Raw genomic sequence first — 20195 nt, 5'->3', positions numbered from 1 at the left:
GAGGACGGCGGCGGGATGGCCGAGGGGCCGGGCGGCGGAGGGCCCCGCGGGGACGGGGCTGGCGGCGGCCGGGCGGCCGAGGAGGAGGTGGTGCGGCGGCGCTGTCGGCGGGGGGAGGAGGCTGAGGTCTCGCAGCCGCGGCCCGAGGGACCCCGGGGCATGGCCGCTGTGGCCCCCGTGGAGGAGCGGTTCCGCCAGATGCACCTACGCAAGCAGGTGTCCTACAGGTAAGGAGGATGGGGGCAGAGGGGAGCGCAACGCTTAGGACCACCCCCACCCCCCCTTTCAGCCAACATTCACTGAGGACCCGCTGCTTGCCTGGCGCTGCTCTAGGCTCTGGGGATTCAGAAATGACTACCGAGGGGTCTCTGCTCTCCGTGTGCAAGGGGAAGGGGGCGCTTGTGGGAGCCCCTCTCTATATGAACCGCCCTATTCATTCAACATGGAATTACTGATGCTACCTGAGTACCAGACACTGTACTAGGCGCTGAGGAGAGAAATAACAAAGACATGATCCTCCCAAACTTCTCTCTGCTGAGGAGAGCCAGGAGATGGCCCCTGGCCCTTCTTCTGGGGGAAGACAGACCCCCTGTTCGGTCAATAGGCCTTACCTGAACTTCCCTGTGGGCTGACCATGTGCTAGGCACTGGCTTGTGGAAGTGACAAGGTGCTCCCTGCCCCCATGGCTGAGATCCTGCTGCCTAGATATGAAGCAGGAATCCCCTCCTGGACCTTTTTGCCCTGTCAGGCCCTCACTGGCCTCGCCGGTGGCAGAGTGAACCCCTCACTTCCCTCGAAGCTTCTGCCTGTGAAAGTTTCCCAGCCTCCCTGGTCCTTCCCTCTCTGCCCAGGGGGTTTCCTGGAGGAATCAGCTGCAGTGGGCCCCAGAGACCACATTTATGACTTAGAATGGGGTGAGGGAGGGCTGCCCCTCCAACAAGAGTGGGCAAGTTACCCAGAGGAGGGGTCTGAGGAGTGGGTGGGGACAGGGCAGGGGCAGCCCACCCCTTCTTCTTCCTCTCCCAGACCACAGCCTCAACTTGGACTTGCTGTCCCTCTAAAGCCCCTAGACTCCCCAGATTCTGGAGGGTCCAGCAGGGACACTGAGGCTTCTGCAGTCCTTGAAGCCATCGGCCTGGTTAGAGAGGACAGGTTTCCTGTCTGTTTACAACTCAGGGACTTGAGGAGTGTCTCAGGCTGCCCTGCTTCTCCCTGGGGCTTCTGGGAAAGTGTTTCATAAAACTGGCCCAGCCCTGAGAGTTTGAAGGGCTTGAATGGAGTATGAGACCATTAGGCCTCCATCACTTGAGGGAGGATGGAAGAGAAGGGGAGGAAACCTCACCATCGTGAAGTGAGATGCTCAGAATAAATAGGAAGTAGGTTGGGTTCACATGGGCTCTACCTTCACTTTCTGGGGTATGTAAGGAATCAGGGGGCTCCATTTCCAGTTCTTCCAGGACACCAGGCTGAGAGGAGGTCATCGTCTGTCCCCTGCCTCCTGGTTGCAGATAATAGAGCCTCTGAAAGTCCTCTGGGGGAGGAGAGAGGACCAGGGACTGACGGGGAATGGAGCATAGAATGTAGCATCCTGGAAGAAATATTAGTCTGGGAGTCCAGAGACCTGGCTTGTATCTCACTTCTGCCAGGGACTTGCTATATGTGCTTGAGCTAGGCAATCTCTCTGTCTCTGCGCCTCAGTTCTTCGTCTGTAACATAAAGGGATGACCCCAAGATTTTCTTTGGCTGTGGAATAGGGACAAACAGCATCTGAAGCTGGAAAGGATGCTAGAATCGGGTTGAGGGTTAGAGGATTGGAAGCAGAGAATAATGAAGGGGCCGAGATGGGAGGTGTGTGTGTGTGTGTGTGTGTGTGTGTGCACCCCCCCAACCTCCCCACAGAAGCAATGGCAAGGGCTGGGATCCCCCCCAGGGTGGTTCCTGAATGGACACCCCTCCACAGCCCAAACTCGAGGCCTCTAGTCACAAAGGATGCAGGGTGGCCCAGCTGAGGCCCCTCTCTAGCTGCAAAGGGAGGAGGAGACCTCCAGGTCCCCTGTGTGAGGGCTACAGGAGACAGCACGGTGGGGGGAGGGTGGTTCCAGCTGTCACCACTGGACAGATCACGCAAGGCACCTCCTCACACCCCACAGTTAGGCCAGGAGCCTGATCTTAGGACCAGAGCAGCACCAAGGCATCAAGGCAAGAGCCCCCCTGGGGAGAGGGCAGAAGAAGCCCTGGGAAAGCGCAGCCCTGGGCTTCTCAAGGGGACCCCAGTGGAATGAGCTGGATTTCTAGCTAAGCCCTCCCGTGTGGCTGCAGTCCTGCATGGCCCCGTGACTGATGCTACCTTTCCCGGTACAGGTCGCAGGGGGGTGGCGGGGGGCGGCAAGCCCAGGGCCCACAGGGCCTTTTTCACATCCTCCGCCTGCCACAGTTCCATGCAGCTCTGGCTCGCAGATAAACCTCCCACCCCGCTGTGAGGAGTTGCTAAGAAAAGCAGTTGAAAGCCCTTCACAGAGAGAAAAGGCTTTTAGAGAGAAATGCGGGGGCACAAAAATCTGAGGGCGAAGAGGGGGAAGCGGAAGCAGGATTGAGGCCGGGCTGTCTCTGACGTAAGTGAGGACGGGGGCTTTCGGCAGGACACTAGAAGTTCTTAGGGACGTGATGGCTTCTGGGAAGTAGGTTCCCACAGCCCCATTGCAGGTTGGATGTGGCCCTGGCAGCTGCTTTCCTTGGATGGAAAGATGGCGGGTCTGGGCCAGTAGTGACTCTTGGTGGCCAAAGGGAGTGGGGGATCTTCCCGTGTCTGCATCTGGGCTTGAGGAAAGCTATCTTCCCTATACTTGAGAAAGTCCCGACCGCTCAGGGTTGGGCTTAGGAGACCACTGGAGGGCAGCGTCCAGCCTGGGAAAAGCCAGAGGGGGTACCAGGGACATTGGGTTTGGCCTGAAAGGGTCAGAAGACGCAGAGCTGGGGCCTCCGGAGCTAAGCCCAGTGGTTCCCACACCGGATCACCTGGGGATCTTTTTAAAAATCCTTTCTAGAGTCCTATCCCTGGAGACCCAGCTAGAGGTAGTCTGGGGTTGGACCTGAACACCTCAACTTTAAAAACCCCTCCCAGGTGATTTTGCCAGTGAAGCCCGTTTAGAAACCTGTGAAGAAGCTGAAGGAGAGAGGAAAGGTAACATGTGAGCTGAACCACTCGCCTGTGCTGGCAGGGGGCTCCCCTGAGAGAAGTGTGGGACATGGTCCCTTCCCCCACCAAAGGTATGATTTGGTACGGGGCCAAATAGTAAATATCTTGGGCTTTGCAAGTCCCACAGTCCTGCCATTGTAGCACAAAAATGGCCACAGACAATATGTAAATGAATGAGCGTGGCTGCATTCCAGTAAAACTTTATTTATAGACCCTGAACTTTAAATTTCCTATCATTTCCACTGTCACAAATATTATTCTTTCGCTTTTTTTCCAACCATTTAAAACTGTAAAAATCATTCTTAGCTCACAGCTACGCAAAAACAGGCAGCCGGCCGGATATGGCCCATTGGCCGTGGTTTGCCCATCCCTGGTCCAATAGACGGGACGGGACAAACACACGGAAAAGACAGTGATGGTTGGCATTGAGAATTAACCTGCACGTCGGGCGAAGCGGCAAGCACACTCCCGAGAGAGAGGCATTGCACACACATGCCGTCTTTGGGGTCAGAGAGACCTGGGTTCTAATTCCTAGCCGGTTGAGTCACTTTCCCCTCTGACCCTGTTTCCTCATATGGGAAACAGGAACAATAATACCGGCACGGGAGAAGGGCTGGGAAGATTAAAGAAGATAAGACATGTAAAGTTCCTGACTTGTAGCAAGGATGAGACACAAGTTAGAATATCTTTGGCCCTCTAGAGCTGGACCTCCGGGGGTGGGGGTGGGTGGGCGGGTGTCCAGGGAAGGCTCCCGAAGGAGGTGGGCCCTGAGTGATGGATGGGTAAGAAGACCTGGGAATGGTAGGGTTGAACGGAGACTAAGCAAGAGCTGAGCATGGGTGCACGTCCCAGACCGCAGCCCTCCCCCTACCCCCTCCACCCCCAGAGAGGGGCTGCGGGGGGAAGCAACTGGGGACGCCAACTGGCAGGGAAGGGTGCCCCTCCTGTGGGCACGGGGCTATGGGGACTCAGCTCCTCAAGGGAGGGGCACCTGATCCAACTCTCCCTGCTGCTATTTACCAGAAGCTAAAAATAACCCAAGAGTGACAGGGAGATGGGGCCGATTTGTAATTTAAATAGCAACAGGATAAAGCAAGGAGCTGCAAGAGATCACATTCTGTCCTGAATTAAAAATGTAAAAACCGGGGGCAGAGAGCTGAGCTGGAGCTGGAGGAGGGGTCTGCTGCCAAAGGAAGCTAGAAGCTGGGGGGGAAGGGGGAGTCTATCTATTTTTCTTCCTTTGGGAAGGGCAGGGACCAGGCCCAGCCTGGAGATCCTTCCTCCCTTCAGGGACCTGAGGTTCTTGCTGACTAGTGAGTCAAAGGCCACGGAGGGCAGTGCCCAAAGGTGGGGCCAAGAGCAGTGCAGGGATTGGGATCCCAGAGAGAGGGGCTTCTCCAACCCTATTTTGGCACACAGTGCTTGGGACATCCCCCCCCTCCCCAGCAGCTCATGCCCCCACCCCAGCAGCAGGGGAGCACAAACCATTTGGGCATTTCGGAAGGAAGCTGGGAGGACCAGTTTGAGCAGAGGCATTTGAACAGGTACTTCTCTGGTGTGTTGATGAAAATGTAGCCCAGGGCCAGGCATCAGGAAGCCTGGCTTAGAGTCTCATTTTTGCTTCAATTGGTACAATCTCAGAGCAGAGCATTCAGAGAGGCCAGGCCCCCTCAAGCATCCAGGTCCCAAGGACAAGGGTTGGCACAGGCTGGGGAAGACTTCTCTTCAAGGATATGCAAAGTGCGTAGGGAAGGCATTAGGATGAGATTTGGCTTCTGCTGAGCTCGACTGTGCTTGACCAGTGTTCTCAGCCTACAGATGTTTGCAGAAGGAAGACTAAGCAGTGTCCATAGAGTAGGTGGGGATTCGAGGGCTGCTGGGCAGTTCACTCCAAAGCCCTTTTTACTCAGGCTTCCAAGGGCCTGGATTTTCATCTTTAAGGATCTTTTCTTTTGGCTCTAAACGCACATATCTCTAGGAGGGGTAATAAGACAGGAGGCATGAGGGCTGAAAGCTGCTTCTGCAACTGGGGCTTATGACCTGATAGTTGGGGGTAGGAGGCTTGAAGGGCAGGAGGCCTGCTGATCCTGCCCCAGGGGCTTGGCTACAGCAGGGGTGGGAGGGAGCTCCTTTGGGCAGATCCAGCTGACCCAGAGTAATGGAAGAACCATCCAGGCTCCTCTCACCTCCAGCCTGGGGACCTGGCAGGTGCCAAGGGACAGTTTCCAAGAAACATCGCGGTTTGAGGGACTGCCCTTGAGCTGCCAGGGCCATACCCACAGCTCTCTTGCCCCGGTGGGGGATCCCAGCCCCCCCTCCCGATTTCGTCCTGCACATGACTTTAATGAGGCTGCCCAGAAGGAGTCTAATCAAATTTCCATCTGTTGCTAGCCAGTGGCACCTGCAGCCCTACTCAGGTACATCTGTCTCCTCTGTGGCAGCAGAGGCCCCGCACCTGGGCAGAGGCCAGCGATCAGCAGGTGCTGTTGGGCTTTGGGTGGCTCCCAAGGGCTTCAGCAGGTGCCTGGAGGACAGGCTCAGCGGCTGAGGAGGGACTTAGATTCAAAAAGTTCCCCACCCCTCACCACAGCTGCTAGTGCAAACGGGAAGGCAGTCTCCCTCCTCCTGCCCAGCCTGTTGGGCACCTTTATTCAGCACTTCTCCACTTCCATGGGAAGCTGCTGAGCACAGACTGCGCGCTCAGCCGGAGCTAAGCGCAGCACAGGGGTCAAGAATCTTGTAAGGAGACAAGCCTGGTGTGTGCAAAAGGTCACACGATCTAGGAATATTCTTGGGAACAGAAGTGAGTGTCAGAGATAAATCGGTCGGGTGAGAATGCTATAGCTCTAAGGCAGCCTTCGAGACTTAGGTGTTTATAAAATATTTGCCATACAAATGAATAAGTTAAAAATCCAGAGGCTGGGAAGGAGCGTTAAATGAATCAGAGCAGAGAGATTTTAGAAATCATCTGGTCCAACCCAGAGATGTTAAGTGACGTGCCCAGAGTCACACAGCAAAGGGCTGGAATTTGAACCCGTGGGTTCTGTGTCTGGGACTCTTCACCTTCCCGCTTTTGCTTCTTGGGCCTGGGTTTGGAAGGATGGAGATCTTGATTGGTAAGGCCTGATGGGCAGACAGGCCAAGGAGAGCACCAAAGGTGGAAGGGATTGGCAGGGGTGAGGGTGGCATGTTAAAACAAGTGTGAAAAAAAAGAGAAGCGATGTTTATTGAGCACCTACTGGGAGGCAGGCACCAGCGTGGTATGAGCTGAGAGAAAATCACCACAGGGAAAGCCTGGACAAAGAGGCAAAAAAAGGAAGGCACCAGGAACCGGAGCATAAGGAGCCTCGAAGGTCAGGCCAAGGAGGCTGGCTGGGCTGGTTTTGAGAGCAGAGACTGTCCAGATCGTGGGTTGAGCGTTTCATGCCCTGGTACATTTCTTTTCCCCAGCTCCCACTTGCTCATCCAGGCCACTGAAAGTAGAACACCTCACCCTCTGGGGCCTCAACAAAGCCCAGAATAATTTTCTTACCCAGATTCCTCTTCCTGTGCGTATCTGGGTGCATTCTGAGGGGTCCCCAGCTCCCCAGTGCTGGCACACATTGTCCTAGGAACTGTCAAGGGCATCCTCCCCAGCACCGTGCACCTGTCCCTTCCAGCCTTGTCCTGCCAACTCCACCTGGAAAGTACTGGCAGCCTGGAGGAGCACAAGCCCAAGGGGATCCTGGTCCCACAGTCAGGACTGCTCTGCCTCTCAGAGCCTCCAGCCTGTCCGGCTTCCCCTTTCAGGAGTCACGTTTCCTGCTCTCTGCCACTCCAGAGCTGCCAGAAGCCTCAGACTAAAAACAAGCCCAGCCCCACTTCCTCTGTTTAACTGCTCAAGCTCCTTGCAGAATCCCTGGGAGAAGAGAACATGGTCCTGCAAGGAGAACAAGGTCCTTCTAGAAGAGGCCTTGGCCTGGCTGGCAGAGTCTCTGATGGGCCACAGCATACAGGACCTGCCCAGAGAAATTCAGAGATGATGGGCTGGAGGGAGAGCTGCTGGAAAGGGGAGTGCCGAGTAATCACCATGCTATGTCTCAACCCCAGAGAGGCCAGGGATGTCTTATTTAAGGTTACAGACTCTGGGGTAAGATTCTTGATTCTACTGCTTACCAGCTGGGTGATCTTGGACAAATGAGCTTAATAGCTCTGGGCCTCAGTTTCCCCATCTGTAAAAGGAGGAAAATAACAGGATCGGGTCGTTGTAAGGATTCCAAGGTTTCTGGCACAGAACTGTCCAAGAAATAATAGGCATTGTTTTATCATTACTGAGTGTTCATTATTCATGACATAGCATGATTTATCAAACAAATTTTTATTGAGAAATATTATGTTCTAGTCATGAGGGACACAAAGGTGACTATAGCACCAGATGGAGGTTTCCAAGGGCTGGGATGGCACGTGTGCGTTCCTGTGTCTGCAAGTTCTGTAGTGTAAATGTTTATTGAACTGAACTGAACTGACATCATTTCTGTCCTCGAGAAATTGACAGCCTTTCTGGGGTAACAAACACATATAAAGCTCAAGAACTAATTACAGAGCAGTGTGATTTAAAGAGTGCTTGAGGAAGGGACGATTTCCATTCCCAGAACCAACCCTAACAATAAAGAGTAAGTGTATGCTTTACTATTTATGTACTAAATCTCCACAGTGACCTCAAAGTCCAGCAGGCCTTTTTGCTATTTTTCAGACACATCAAGTATTTTCCTTACTCAGGACCTTTGCCATGTCTGATCCTTCCACCTAGAATGCTGTTCTCCCAAATAGTCATGTCATTTGCTCTCTCGATTCATTTAGGTCTGTTCTCAAATGTCACCTCCTCAGAGAGGCCTTCCCTGATCTCCTACCTAAGGAGGAGATCAAACTCTTCCCTCCTCATCAAACTCTTTCCCCTTCATTTTGGCTTCATTGTTCTCTATAGCACTCCTGACATTATTTCATGTATTATTTGTTTCCTAGGTGTCTTCCCCACTAGAATCTGAGCTCTGTGAGGTTGGAGCCCTGGTTCCTCGCTTACTGCTATATAGTCTATATAGTCTAAGCACTTGATGCATAGAAGGCACTGGATAAATATTTACTGAATGAATTAATTTGTAAACACTGTTACCTCTTATTTAATCCTCACTAAACTCCATGAGTCCAATGATTACTATTGCCCCCCCTTCCATTTTACAGATAAGAAAACTGAGGCTCAGAAAAGCTCCCGGACATATATTCATCAATCTATCTGTTTATATCCTACCTTCTTCCAGAAAGGATTGAAGATGACTCAGAGAAGTAACCCTCTCTGACCTGATCCAGTAAATGGCAGAAACAGGACATGAGCCCACACCTTCTGGCTCCGTTCTGGTTACTCTTTCCACTCCGCCGCTGTCCCCCGTGCCCAGCCCTGTGTTAGATGGTGTGACGCTCGCAGAGGTGTGAAGGAGAGAGAGGCATGGCTGGGGGCTAGCCACTGCCCACCCAATGTACCCTCCTAGGTGTGATGAAGTGGGAGATCTTAGCAGGACCAAGAGGGGAAGAGCACAGAGAGTCTGAACAGAGAGGAAGGCCAGACTGAAGCTTGAGGTTCGGGATTCCAGCCCAGGCAAGCCTCTGACTCCGGCTGTCTCCTGGGGGCTGGGCTGGGCTTGTCCTCACCTGCCTCCTGCCCTCCCATGCAGCTCCTCTTCCTAACCAGCCTCCTGCCCCAGCCAGCGGAAGGCGCCTACGAGGCCTTGGCCCTCTTCTGGGGCAGCCGGCCGGCCTCTCGCAGGGCCCCCCGGTCAGGAAGTGCCGAAAGAGGAAGAGAGTCGCCGGGCAGGATGAGCGTCCTGGGGGCTGGCCACAGTACCGGGGGAGGCTGCAATGAGGCCACAGCTCTGGGCCCCGCGGAGGCGCTGGGGACAGAAGAAGGGGAAAGGCCGGGGGCACTGAGGCAGATGTGGCGCTACCGCTCCTGGGACGTGCCACAGATCCCAGCCGAGGCCCCCCGGACACAGTAGGTACTCGAGGTGGCCCAGGAGTGGGCACGGGGACCTCTGGCTGTCTCCGAGTCCTCCTTTCTCTGGGTTGGGGGTGGGGCGTTGGTGGCAAATGTGAGCTTACCCACCTGTAGTCCAGTGGCTCTGCAGAGGCTCAGAAAAGGGCAAAGGCGTTCTTGACAGGGTGAGGGGAGTTCCGATGTTTGAATTATTGGGGGGACCGTGTGGCGGGAGGCTGGGCTGAAGGAGCTAACAGCAGGGGGATCTGGGAAGAGGAGCCCCCACGTGAGTGTGGAATTGGGTGTTGTAAGGCTGTGTGCAAACTCAGTGGGGTCTCCAGCTGCCTCTGGTCTCCTCCCTCAGAGCTTGGAGTCAGAACCATTGGGAAACTTCCTCAGAGGGACCCATGCACCCCAGGAGGACAGTGTCAGGCCCACTTGGATTTCACTGCCCTCCTCCTGGTCCCCCCGGCACCTCTGCTAGCTGGAGGGCTGGTGCCCCACCTCCCTGGTCAGACCTTCTCCAGGCCCACAGGAACCTTGAAGGACGCTGGGAGTAAGTTCTGAGCTTCTGGGTGCCGGCTATTTCTTAAAACCACAGGCTTGCCCACAGGTCACAGCCCTGAGCAGCGGTTATATGTGGCTGGGTAAGGCTGGAAAATGGGCGGCCAGAAGACCAGAGGAGAGGGTAAAAGTGAAGGTGACACAGGATGTGGCTTTGCCGAGAGGAGTGCTAATAGAAACAGCGGGCACCCGATGCGGGCATCAGGGTCGCAGAGTTTGGGAGGAAGAGGACTGTGTTCTCCAGGTTCCTGGCCTCCCTCTACCAGCTGTCAGAGGCTGCCCCAGCCGCGGCTTCCCAGCACGTGTCCTGGCTGTGCCACCCCCCGGTGACTGCTCGCATTCCCACCGCGTTCCTCCTCTCTAGAGGCAGACAACCTCTGCTGCCTTTGGGGCTGTGTTTGCATGTGTGTGTCCGCGAGGTATGTTTCTGGGTGGGTGATACGCGTCCAAGAGGGACGTGGCAACGTGTAACTGTTGTCCTGGGGGGTATCTGTGAGCAGGAGAAAGATGTGTATGTTCCCTGTGGGTGTCTATGATGGTGAATGAGAGTGTGTCCTTATGTGTACATAGGTATGAGTGTGTAAGAGGCGTGCGGGTGACTCCTGCAGTGTAAGAGATCCACAGGATCCACTGGATATTGTGTTGGGGGAACACGACGTGTTAGGCGTGTGCGAAAGGGTTGGAAACAACTGTGAATAGCGGAGGAGAGATGAATTTGCATGAGAAACGTGTATGTTCTTTGTTGGTGTGTGCCAGGGTCACTTAGTGACTTTGGTCCTGGTATATATATATCTGAGTGTGACGCTGGGGTGGGATGTGTTAGTTTAAGTAATGAGTGAGCCTAAGTGTGTGTAAGAGGCGTGTTTGTTCTGCGTGTATGGGGAACACTGTGTGACTTCTGTTCCTGGAGGTGTGATTTGGGAGAGCCAAGGGTTGGTAAGGGTGGAAACTGTATGAGTGGTTGTGAGTGGGCACAGGGTGTGCAAGAGAGGCGGCCGTACCGGTGGGGCTGTGGCAGAGAGGTGGTGACAGCTGCCCTCGCGGGTGTGCACTTGTGAGCGCGTAGGTTGTTCGGGGCGGGGCTAAGGGGAGGAAAAGATCGTGTGTGCCTGGGTGTGCTCAGTGCGGGTGTGTGAGGCCCAAGGAGATACTGTTGGATCCCGGAGGACGAGCCTAGGGGTGGGGAGGTGGGACCTCCGGGGCCCCGCCCCTCCCGGGCCCCGCCCGCTCCCGGCCGCCGACGCGGGTTGCGGTGCGGCCGGCGGCCGGCAGAGGGCGCCGCGAGCCGGTGCCGCAGCTCAGCCGAGGGGGCGTGCTCGGCGGCGGGCAGGCAGCGGCCCGGCCAGCTATGCGGGGTCCTGCGGTCGCGGCTGGCGGCACTTCCTGGAGCGGCGGCTGCCGCTTCCCGGGCACCTGGGCGTGGGGCGCGGGGGCGCGCGGCGCGGGGCGGGCGGAGCGAGGGCGCGCCATGGTCGCGGCAGGCGGCACGGAGCCGGCGTGCTGAGCCCCGGCCGCCGGCCCGGCATGGGCGTCTCCCGCGGGCCCGCCGCCGGCCGGGGCTAGGGCCGGATGGAGCCGCGGGACGGCAGCCCCGAGGCTCGGAGCAGCGACTCGGAGTCGGCCTCCGCCTCGTCCAGCGGCTCCGAGCGCGACGCGGGTCCCGAGCCGGACAAGGCGCCGCGGCGCCTCAACAAGCGGCGCTTCCCAGGGCTGCGGCTCTTCGGGCACAGGTGAGCGCGGCGGCAGCGGGGTGGGCACCGCGGCACCGGGCGGATACGGCGCCGGGCACCGGGAGGCGTCGCTCGGCCGTCTCGGGACTGACAGCGAGCGGAGGTCTCCGCCGGGCACGGGCAGTGCGGGCTGTCTGGGGTTGGCTCCGCGTCGGGGTCATCCCCCAGCGTCCCGGCACTGGCACCGAGTGGGAGTCATTCGCTGGCACCGGCAGCTTAGCGCGCCTCCTCTGTGGTACCGAGACGGGGTCAGCTTCCGACTTGCCTGCAGGGTAGGACCAGCAGGCAGGGCCCCCGTGACTGGACACTCACCCGTTCTGGGCACTGAGAGAACAGGGCCCCCTCTGAGCCCCCCTGGCCGCAGTCACGGCCCCACCCCACCCCCCGCGCCTCGGTGGGGCCGTCTGCCTACCACCGCTGCATGGCATCTGCAGAACATGGCCTCTGTTGATACTGTCACAACACATGGCTGTCCCAGAGCACTGGTCACTGAGCTAATTGCTCATCACTTTAAGCCTCTCCTTGAGGTTGGGGGGTGCCTGGCCACCTGTTCTATATTGCTTTTAATTAGTGGAGAGACCCCAGCCTCTACCTGGGCTAGGCAGTAGGCATTTCTCCCCCTTATCCCCATCCAGCTCTTGCTGGGTAAGGGATAGGGTGGGCTGCAGTCTGGAATCCTGGCTGTTCAAGCTCCTTAGGAACTGGGGGAGGGTGTGGAAAGATTGAGTGCAGGCGGCTCATGGCATGTGTGCCCGTGTTGGCTGGGAGTCGCTTCCTGCCATGCAGCCCTGGTGTAAGGTGAGGGAAGGTGGAGTCCCATGAGTACCCCACCTGGATCCTTGGGCTTTTTCCTGACTGACCCCTGCCTTTCTCCAGTGGCCAGGGAGCTTGCAGCCAATCAGCTCAGGACCCCAGAGCCAACTCAGGCTGGACTCTGACCACTTGGAGCCTGCCCAAGGCCTCCCTCTCACTTTTCTTCGGTTGCCCTGCTGGGTGGCATTCAGCACACCCCCTCCCCGAGCTTTGCCCTGACCTTTCCCAGGGTAGACTTTACCCACCGATAACATGGGCAGTTTTCTCCTGTTGTGCGGGTTGGTGAACCCATAATGCCGACCTATGCCCTCGGCCAGCCTTACCCTGGCCAGGGCCCTGTTCTTTGTGTCCGTGTCACCAAGCACACAGAGAGATCACGATTCTCACACTGGCAGATGGAGCTCCATGGGCTCTTGTGAAGCCACACAAGCTTCAGTGTCATACAAAACGGGGCAGGGAGCAAGGCTTCCAGTGCCTCTGTTTTGTCACCCACAGCCCGACAAGATGGAGCAGTTTACACCCAGCTCTGCAGGATGTAGCCTCCAGTGTTCACAGGCTCCGGAGGGGGAGGGAGGGGCTCCGCCAGAGGCTTCCTGTCCCTGCCCTCAGGGTACCAAGTGTTGGGCTCCTGTGACCTGTGGCTGTGCCCCTCCTGAAGGGCACAGGTTTGTGCATGTGGGATGAACCCCAGGCACGTTCAGGGGAAGAACAAGAAGCAAGAAAACCAACAAATACCTTTACGTAATTCTCTAAGCAGGATAGGTGTGACTTTTCCATTTTTATAGATGAGGAAAAACACAGGCTCAAAGAGATAAGTGGTTTGCCCAGAGTCACACAGCAAGTCAGAGGGAGAGATAGAGTTTGAACTCTACTCCAAAAAACCCTTTCTCTAGACCAGGTTCCCGAACAGAACATCACAATGACCTAGGGAGCTTTAGGAAATTCAGATTCCTAGATCTTATCCTTAGCACGCCTGACTCATCAGGTCTGGAGATTGGGCCTGGGTGTTTTGTTTTGTTTTGTTTTAAAGCTTCGCAAGTGTTTCTGATATGCTACCAGATTTGAGGACCAAAGTATTACATCACTCTGGGGATGGTAAGTCATCCGATAGGCTGCTTAATGAGAAGAAAATCAAACAGCGACCTCTGGAAGCAAGTAAGGAGTGTCTCTGCGTAGTAGCTCTGTGCTGGGGCAGTGGGGCATTCAGAAATGAATATATTTGGAAAGCCCAGTAGAGTCAGGGAGAGGGCAGTGAGGGGAAAAGACTTTCCTGACAGGCCCAGGAACTCAGAGAATCAGATGGCCACTGGGCCTGACCCCCCCTCCCCCTTGCTTGGGTTGGAGGAAGGGGGCAGACGTTTGGAATAGTACGCTTGCTTTGGGCATGACCCCTTTAATGCTTTTTTAATCTGGTCCAGCCACCTTTGCTGGTTGCTGTTTTCAGGTAAAAGTCCCCAGTGCCCTAGCTGAAGCCAGCCCCTCCCGTCCATCTTTTCCTCACCCTTAACCAGGCTCTTCTCTGCATTTACCCCATCCTCACACCTTGGGGCTGAGGGCCCTGATAAGTGTATCGACAGTGGCTGGAAGGGAGGACCAAAGAGGACACATAGATTGGTGGTGGCTGCTGCATTCGGATCTTGGCTTGGTGGTTGGGTCTATAATCAGCACTCTGCTGTGGGCTGGGGAGGGGTAGTGGTGGTACATGGGCCGCGCGTTTGCCATCCCCGATCTGGGCAGGTAGAACAGTTCCTGAATGGCAGCCTCTTCGGCATCTTCCTTAAAGAGGTTTTTCTTTAAAGCACCTCTCAGACCCCCACAACTGGCTTCACCCTCTTGGAATCTGGGGAGCAGTAAGAATCTCCTCTCTTGTAGCGTAGCAAGACAAAAAGCCAGGCCATGATGCTCCCAGCTCCGTTCCACCTCATGGACCCTTGCTGGGAACCATCAGCCCCTCCCGGAAGAATCTGTATAGGCCCTGCCCTAATCCCAGGACATACGAGTTTTCCTCTGTCCTTATCCTTCAGATCCTACTGGCCTAGGGGGTGGTCAGTCAGAAGTGGGAGGGAAATTGACTCCGTCTCCTCCTGCTCTTCCAGGGCCCACCTAGAGAGAGGACTTCCTTCTCCTCTGGCCTGGTCCCAGCAGCCTGGCCCTGGGCAGGTCGCACAGCTTGTGGATTAACTGGTTTTGCACCTCAGGGGCATCAGAAATTACTTGGCGTTTCACACACCTAGACGTAAGGAGCCTGGGCCTCCAGAGCCCCTGGGAGCCTGAGCATTGGCTCTGCCACCCCTGCCCTTGCTTAGTGCTCAAAGTCATTAGTTCCCAGAGGGCAGGAAATGCACCTGTGGAACAAGTTTGAGACAATAGGTCCCATTTAGAGGTGATGCCACATGGCCCCAAGTGAGCATGGGCCTGCAGTCCAGACTGGTAGAGGGTGCCCGCTGGGCTGCCTGAGCTGAAGTTTGGGCTGGTTTCTGCAGTGGTTGGGGAGGCATGTGTTGAGGGATGCGTCTTGCAGAGGCGAGAACCCCCGTCTGTGGTGCCGGATGCCTGGGAACAAAGAAGCCTTTTTGGGTGGTTTGTCCTACTCAGGCTAATACTGGGAGTGGCCCAGGTGTCCAGAGGACCAGGTGCAAGTAAGAGTCCCTGGGTTCCTCCCAGCTGGAGAAGAAAAAGGGACCCGAGTGGCTGAGCTTGCGTCAGTTTACCCCATTCTGCTGCCGCCCCGCCCCCTCCCCCAATGTCATGTGCCAGCAGGGAGCCAGCCGAGGTCGGGAACTGGGATAGGACTGTCTGTCTTCCTTTGCTGCCACACACTGGCTTACAGGTCAGGGGAGGGGATGGGCAACTCTTGTCGTTGTCTCTCCGTACTGTACTCCAAAAAGGTCAAATCTCAGGATGCAGAGCTTCCCCAGCTGGCAAAAGAGAACAGGAGAGTGGATGTCCTCCCAGGCAAGGTAGAGGAAGGACTGAGTGACCCTAGTCAGAGAAAGCCTAGGCCCCGGGCAGCTGGAGGTAGGGGAAAGAGAATCCGACCTGCCCTCCTCGGCTTCCTGGAGCCCTCTCCAGAATTTGCCAGTCATCCCCGCAAGCAGAGGAGGAAGTGAGTGGGCACACTGGCCCTGAGGCTTGGCCTGTGCCCGGGCTCTTGGAGAAGCAGAGGTTGGGTCCCTATATCCCTACAAAGGCTAGAGAGAGTTTCAATGGCCAGAAGCTGACGGGCGACTTGTCCTTGCAGTATTGCTAGAGCGACACAGGGGGGCGACAGCTACCATTGTGGAGAGGGTGGTGGGAGGGGAGAGTCTCCTTCCAGCTAGTCCACTTGTACCAAACACCTGCTGTGGGTGGACCCACAGACACCTCCCACTGGCCAGTTACCTGATACTCCGCCGCCAGGGCAGAGCTGATCAGAAGGAGGCAGAAGGCAGGCTGGGCGGGAGCTTCCACAGTACCTGGCCCAACCCCTCCCCCTCCCCCTCCCTAAAGATTGAGGCCCAGTGATGTGGCCCTGACTGGGCCAAGGTCTCACAGCTAGCTAGGGGTTATCTGGGACCCCAACACCAGTCCCCTGACTCCAGGATCGTGTCAACTTGTACCACATCTCAGGACCCCACAGCCTGCCTTGTGTTCTGAGGAATCCTCATCTGGCACCTTCCACCCTACCCTCCACCTGTCCTCCTCGCTGCCCCCTCTGCCTCCTTCTGGAGGCTGCTGCTGCCCCCTGAGCAGTTCTGTAAGTCATCATGGGAGACGGTGGGGGTAAGAAGGAAAAACTGCTGCACGTGCATCTAGGCTTACTGGCTCCCCTTGTTCCTGGGCAAGGTTAGTGGGTGCACCTCTGGGTGGTGCCAAGCACTCGACTGCTTCCTCTGTTCCCTTTGTGGAGCCTCTGATGCCCTTAGGGGACCCCCAGAGTTCTCGGCGTGGGATCTGCCTGGCACTCTAGTCAGGGCTGGGAGCCTTGGAAGGTAGTTTTGGGTAGGAAAAGAGTAGGCCAGAGCAGTGACCAGATGCCCTTGAGGAGCTATGTATCATTCTGCCCTCTTTCCTTTTTGCCCCCTTCCTCAGCTGAGACACCAGGGACCTGGTTAGGTGGTGGAGAGCAGGTCTGAGACCAGGAGCTCTGTGGCCCAGGGAGAGGAGGAGGAGGCTGAGAACACGAGCACTCCCACCCTTCCCCACACTCCCCTGCATCCAGGTGTGTGATGTGCCAGCTCATCTTTCTCTGGCAGTTCACAGTTGCCAGAAGTCTGTAAATCTATCCATTTCGTGTAATCCTTAGTCTCGTAGTTGGTTTTATTTCCATTTTACAGATGAGAAACAAAGGCTCAAAGAGGTCAGAGGCCTGGCCCAGGATCCTGCAGCTCACACTGGATCTTTTCACAACACAGGCTGTCCTACTTACAAGCACCCTTTTCTTGTTTTAGTCTCCCATCCCCAAACTGGTAGAGCCTAAAAAGGGGTTTGAGTGCTCTGTCTTGTATGGGAGTGGAGTGAGACCCATGAGACGTTCCGCTCCTGGACCCCAAGGGAGAACTGCCACCAGGATCCCAGCTGCAGGGGGAGCAAGGCTGGGCTGCGGGGACCCTTGGGTATGGGACTATGAGAGTGTGAGGGAGAATGGGTTGTGAGCAGGTTGTCATGGGCTCCCTGGCTGGGTGTGGAGTGCAGGGGCAAGTCTGTGATCTTTTATCTTGCTTTCAAAGTACACGTTGCAGAAGACTCAAGAGACATGTTCAGAGGAACCCTTGATATCACCCTGAGGTCACGGGTGGCCTGTGGCCTGTGGCCTGGGGAGAGGTGCTGGGGAGGGAGAGCACAGTGCACTGGGCCTCATTTGTGCTCAGCACCTCACGGTGAGAGGTCTGAAGAGAGAGGAAGGGCCCCGGAGCCCTCTCCCTCCCTTTCAGAGACCTCCTCCCCCTTGCTTCTGGCAGAGCACCAGTCCAGAGCTCCCACGTAGAGGCCTCTCCCCTGCCAGGGCTGAGCCCGATCACAGCACATGCCAAAATAGCTGTCTGGGAGCCTGGGCCTGCACCACCCACACCCCAGCATCAGCATCTCGCGGGTTAACAGCTTGCCTGGCTCTCCGCCCCCCCTTCCCCAGCTTGCTGACATTTTACTAAGGCGGGGGCGGTTGTGAAAGGGAGCAAGCTGGTTCCTGCTCCCCAGCCTACACAGACACCCCACTGACACAACCTGCCACCCGCTCACCCTCCTCTGGAAGGCATCCTTTGGGGGGAGACCTTCCGGCCCCACAGACACGGGGTTCCTACTATGAGACAGTGTAAGGAACATAGTTGGGGTTCCATGCCACTGCTGAAACCCATCCATGGAAGACCCAGGGCAGCCCCAGGGAGCTGTTCTCCCTCAGGGGAGGAGGGGCTTTCTTAAAAATTATTTTAAAAAATCTTTTAAAAAGCACAAAATATTTTACAATTAGAAAAGCGTACAGAACCATGTAACACCCACCACTTTGGTCAAATCATACCATCGTGCTGTATTTACTTTAGATAGAGGTAGAGGCCCCCTGTCTCCCTCCCCAGAGGAAACCACAATCCTATTTTTTGTGTATTTGTATTCTCATGCCTTTTAAAAATGTTTCCTACATAGGTATCCATCCGTAGCAACACACAGTACTGTTCTGGATGGTTTTGCACTTGATTTAAATGGTGTACCGTACATATTCTGAATTCAAGTTTTTTCCTCCGTACCGTTTTGGGGATTTAACCATCTTGAGACATGAGCTCTGATGTACCCGTTTTGACTGCTATACACTAATCCCTTTTGCAACTGGATGACAGCCTATTTGCCCAGTCCCCTGTTGATGGACAGTTAGGTTGTTGGTAGTACCTTTGCCGTTGGAAGCAGTCCTCCAGAGACTGTTCCAGGACGTGGCTCCTCGTGTGTTCATTCCACTGGTGCTTGGTTACAGGGTGGTGTATCTTCCCCTTAGATAGTCGTTGCCAAGCTATGCTCCAGAGTGGTTGTCCTAATGTTTAGGTCTCTGGGGTTAATTTCCTTTCTTTAAAGTTTTGGTCAACTGAAGAATTGGTTACCGTGAACAAACTTTCAAGCTCCCATGAGGAAGACAGGGTGGGTGTTATCCCCAAGTATCAGATGAGGAAATTGAGGCTCAGACAGGTTGAGAGACTTGCACTTGAGGTCCTGTAGCTGGTCAGAGGCAGAACCCCTCTGGACCTTTGAGTCCAAATCCTTGCAAAAGCTCTTTGTCTCCTGCAACTTCTCCGAGAGATTTTAGGCACAGTGCCTCAAAGGCAGGAAAAGGCCCTGCGTGTTGTGCACAGAAGCAGGGTGGGGAGTTGGGGGGGAGGGGTTGACGGCTGATTCTGAGAAGATCTTCTAGGGGATGGAGGAGGGAGCAACAGGGACAGAAAGCACAGAGGGAGTTAAATTTTGAATGAGGGATGGTGGGGGGGCATGCTGTTCCGCACAGATGGGGAATGGGAGCCTGCTGCAGATACAGGAGAGGGCAACGAGAGGTCTCGGCCAGGAGGGAAGAAGGACCTGGGGGCCAGCAGGGGCTTGGGAGACTCGGAGACATATAGGCAACCCCGTCAGGGATCGGTTTCAGCGTGTGCCTCTGAGACGCAAGAGCCCAAACCAGCAACTTGTCCACCCAGTGCTGGCAAGAAGGCCTCAGGAGCCGGCCAACCTCTGGGTCGGTGTGCCCGGAGCTCTTTGCTCTCAGCTTCATCCATGCGGCGGAGCCTGGACCATTCATTGTTTCCTCCATTCCCTCTTCAGTCCGAGTCCAGCACTTCTAAACCCTGGGGATGCAATTACGGGCAGTTGATGGTCCCCGGGGGCTCACAGTCTGGTGGGGGGTACAGACTTGCAAACTAGCTCTGATGGCGGAGAATAACCAAGAGAGGGCCTGAGTGTGGGAGCAGCCAACCCCCCGGGAGAGGGGGCTGGGAGGAACTTCGCAGCAGAGCCAGTGTCTGAGCCAACTCTGAAAAGACAAGAGGAAAAAGATGAGAGAGGTCACTAAGGAGAAGAGGGGAATGGTATTCCAGATAGACTACTGGGTGCCAAAGGCATGAGCACAGAGGGCCCCTTCCAGAGGTGGAGAGTGAGGGGTTTCAAGCATGGACCTGGAGCAGACTCTGGGTTAGAATCTGCCACTTCGTAGCTGTATGACCACAGGCAAGTTATTTAATCTCTTTGTGCCTCAGTTTCCTCACCTATAAAATGGGGATAATAATACTAATCATCTTAATGAAGTTCACTGAGTTTAAATTTGTAAAATGCTTAGAACAGGGCCTGGCACAAAGCGCCTTGTGTGTCTGTCAAGTAAAATGTAAGAAAGTACGGAAGATAAGGGACAGGAGGCCGAGGGGCTGGTCGAGTCCTGGCCCAGGGCTTTGCGTTTGGCTCAGCTGACAGTGGAAGACCAATCAGGGGTCAACCGATCACTCTAAAATGAACTGTGGTGCTGCTGGGAGGGGAGGCTCTAAAGGGGTGAGTGAGTCAGTCATTCCGCAGACGTTTCTCCCCGGCTTTGCAGGAGCCCGACCCTGAGGCAGGGACTTGGGACACGAAGGAGAGACGGAGTGCTTCAGCAAGGAGCTCAGAGCGGGGGCTTGGGCCCGGGCCCAGCCCCCAAGCATCTGAGTCACTCCTCCTCTCCCCTCCTTGCCCACCACCCTCACGTTGCCAAGTCCTGCTGTCCGAGTTTCACAAGGAAAGCCACGGAGAGCGTGGAGTGGGCAATGGCACCTGGCCCCGAAAGGGGCCTCAGCTGGTCACTCTGCAGAGGAGGGGGAGGTAGCTGCTAAAACAAAAGCTGTTGCCATCCCCTTGTGCCCAACAAAGAGAAGTGGCTTGGGCCGGCCTGGGCCCTGTGGTCAGCCCTTGGGTG

General features: G+C 55.9%; 1 protein-coding gene and 1 long non-coding RNA gene across 7 annotated transcripts in view; both read left to right on the top strand.

Annotated features, from left to right (window-relative positions):
- The window catches only part of DGKZ (diacylglycerol kinase zeta), a 40651-nt gene continuing 20456 nt past the window's right edge, over positions 1–20195 (top strand). For 2 of the 6 annotated variants that reach the window (XM_081798208.1, XM_081798207.1), the window contains exon 1: positions 1–227. In XM_081798208.1, the coding sequence (XP_081654334.1) occupies positions 16–227 (212 nt within the window). In that variant the 5' untranslated portion in view covers positions 1–15. Of the gene's footprint in view, positions 228–9027; positions 9219–11204; positions 11495–20195 lie in introns of those variants that run through there. The other 4 variants (XM_081798210.1, XM_081798209.1, XM_081798211.1 and 1 more) reach the window with 3 other exon arrangements.
- LOC145716136 (uncharacterized) lies at positions 11524–18379 on the top strand. The gene is made up of 2 exons (XR_014138575.1): positions 11524–13402; positions 14404–18379. It is a non-coding gene; the product is annotated as an uncharacterized LOC145716136 (long non-coding RNA).

The sequence above is a fragment of the Leptonychotes weddellii genome, chromosome 11 (genome assembly GCF_054177405.1).
Source record: "Leptonychotes weddellii isolate Sample4059 chromosome 11, ASM5417740v2, whole genome shotgun sequence".
In the NCBI taxonomy this organism is placed as follows: Eukaryota; Metazoa; Chordata; class Mammalia; order Carnivora; family Phocidae; genus Leptonychotes; species Leptonychotes weddellii.
This window is presented reverse-complemented; position numbering and strand designations above follow the sequence as displayed.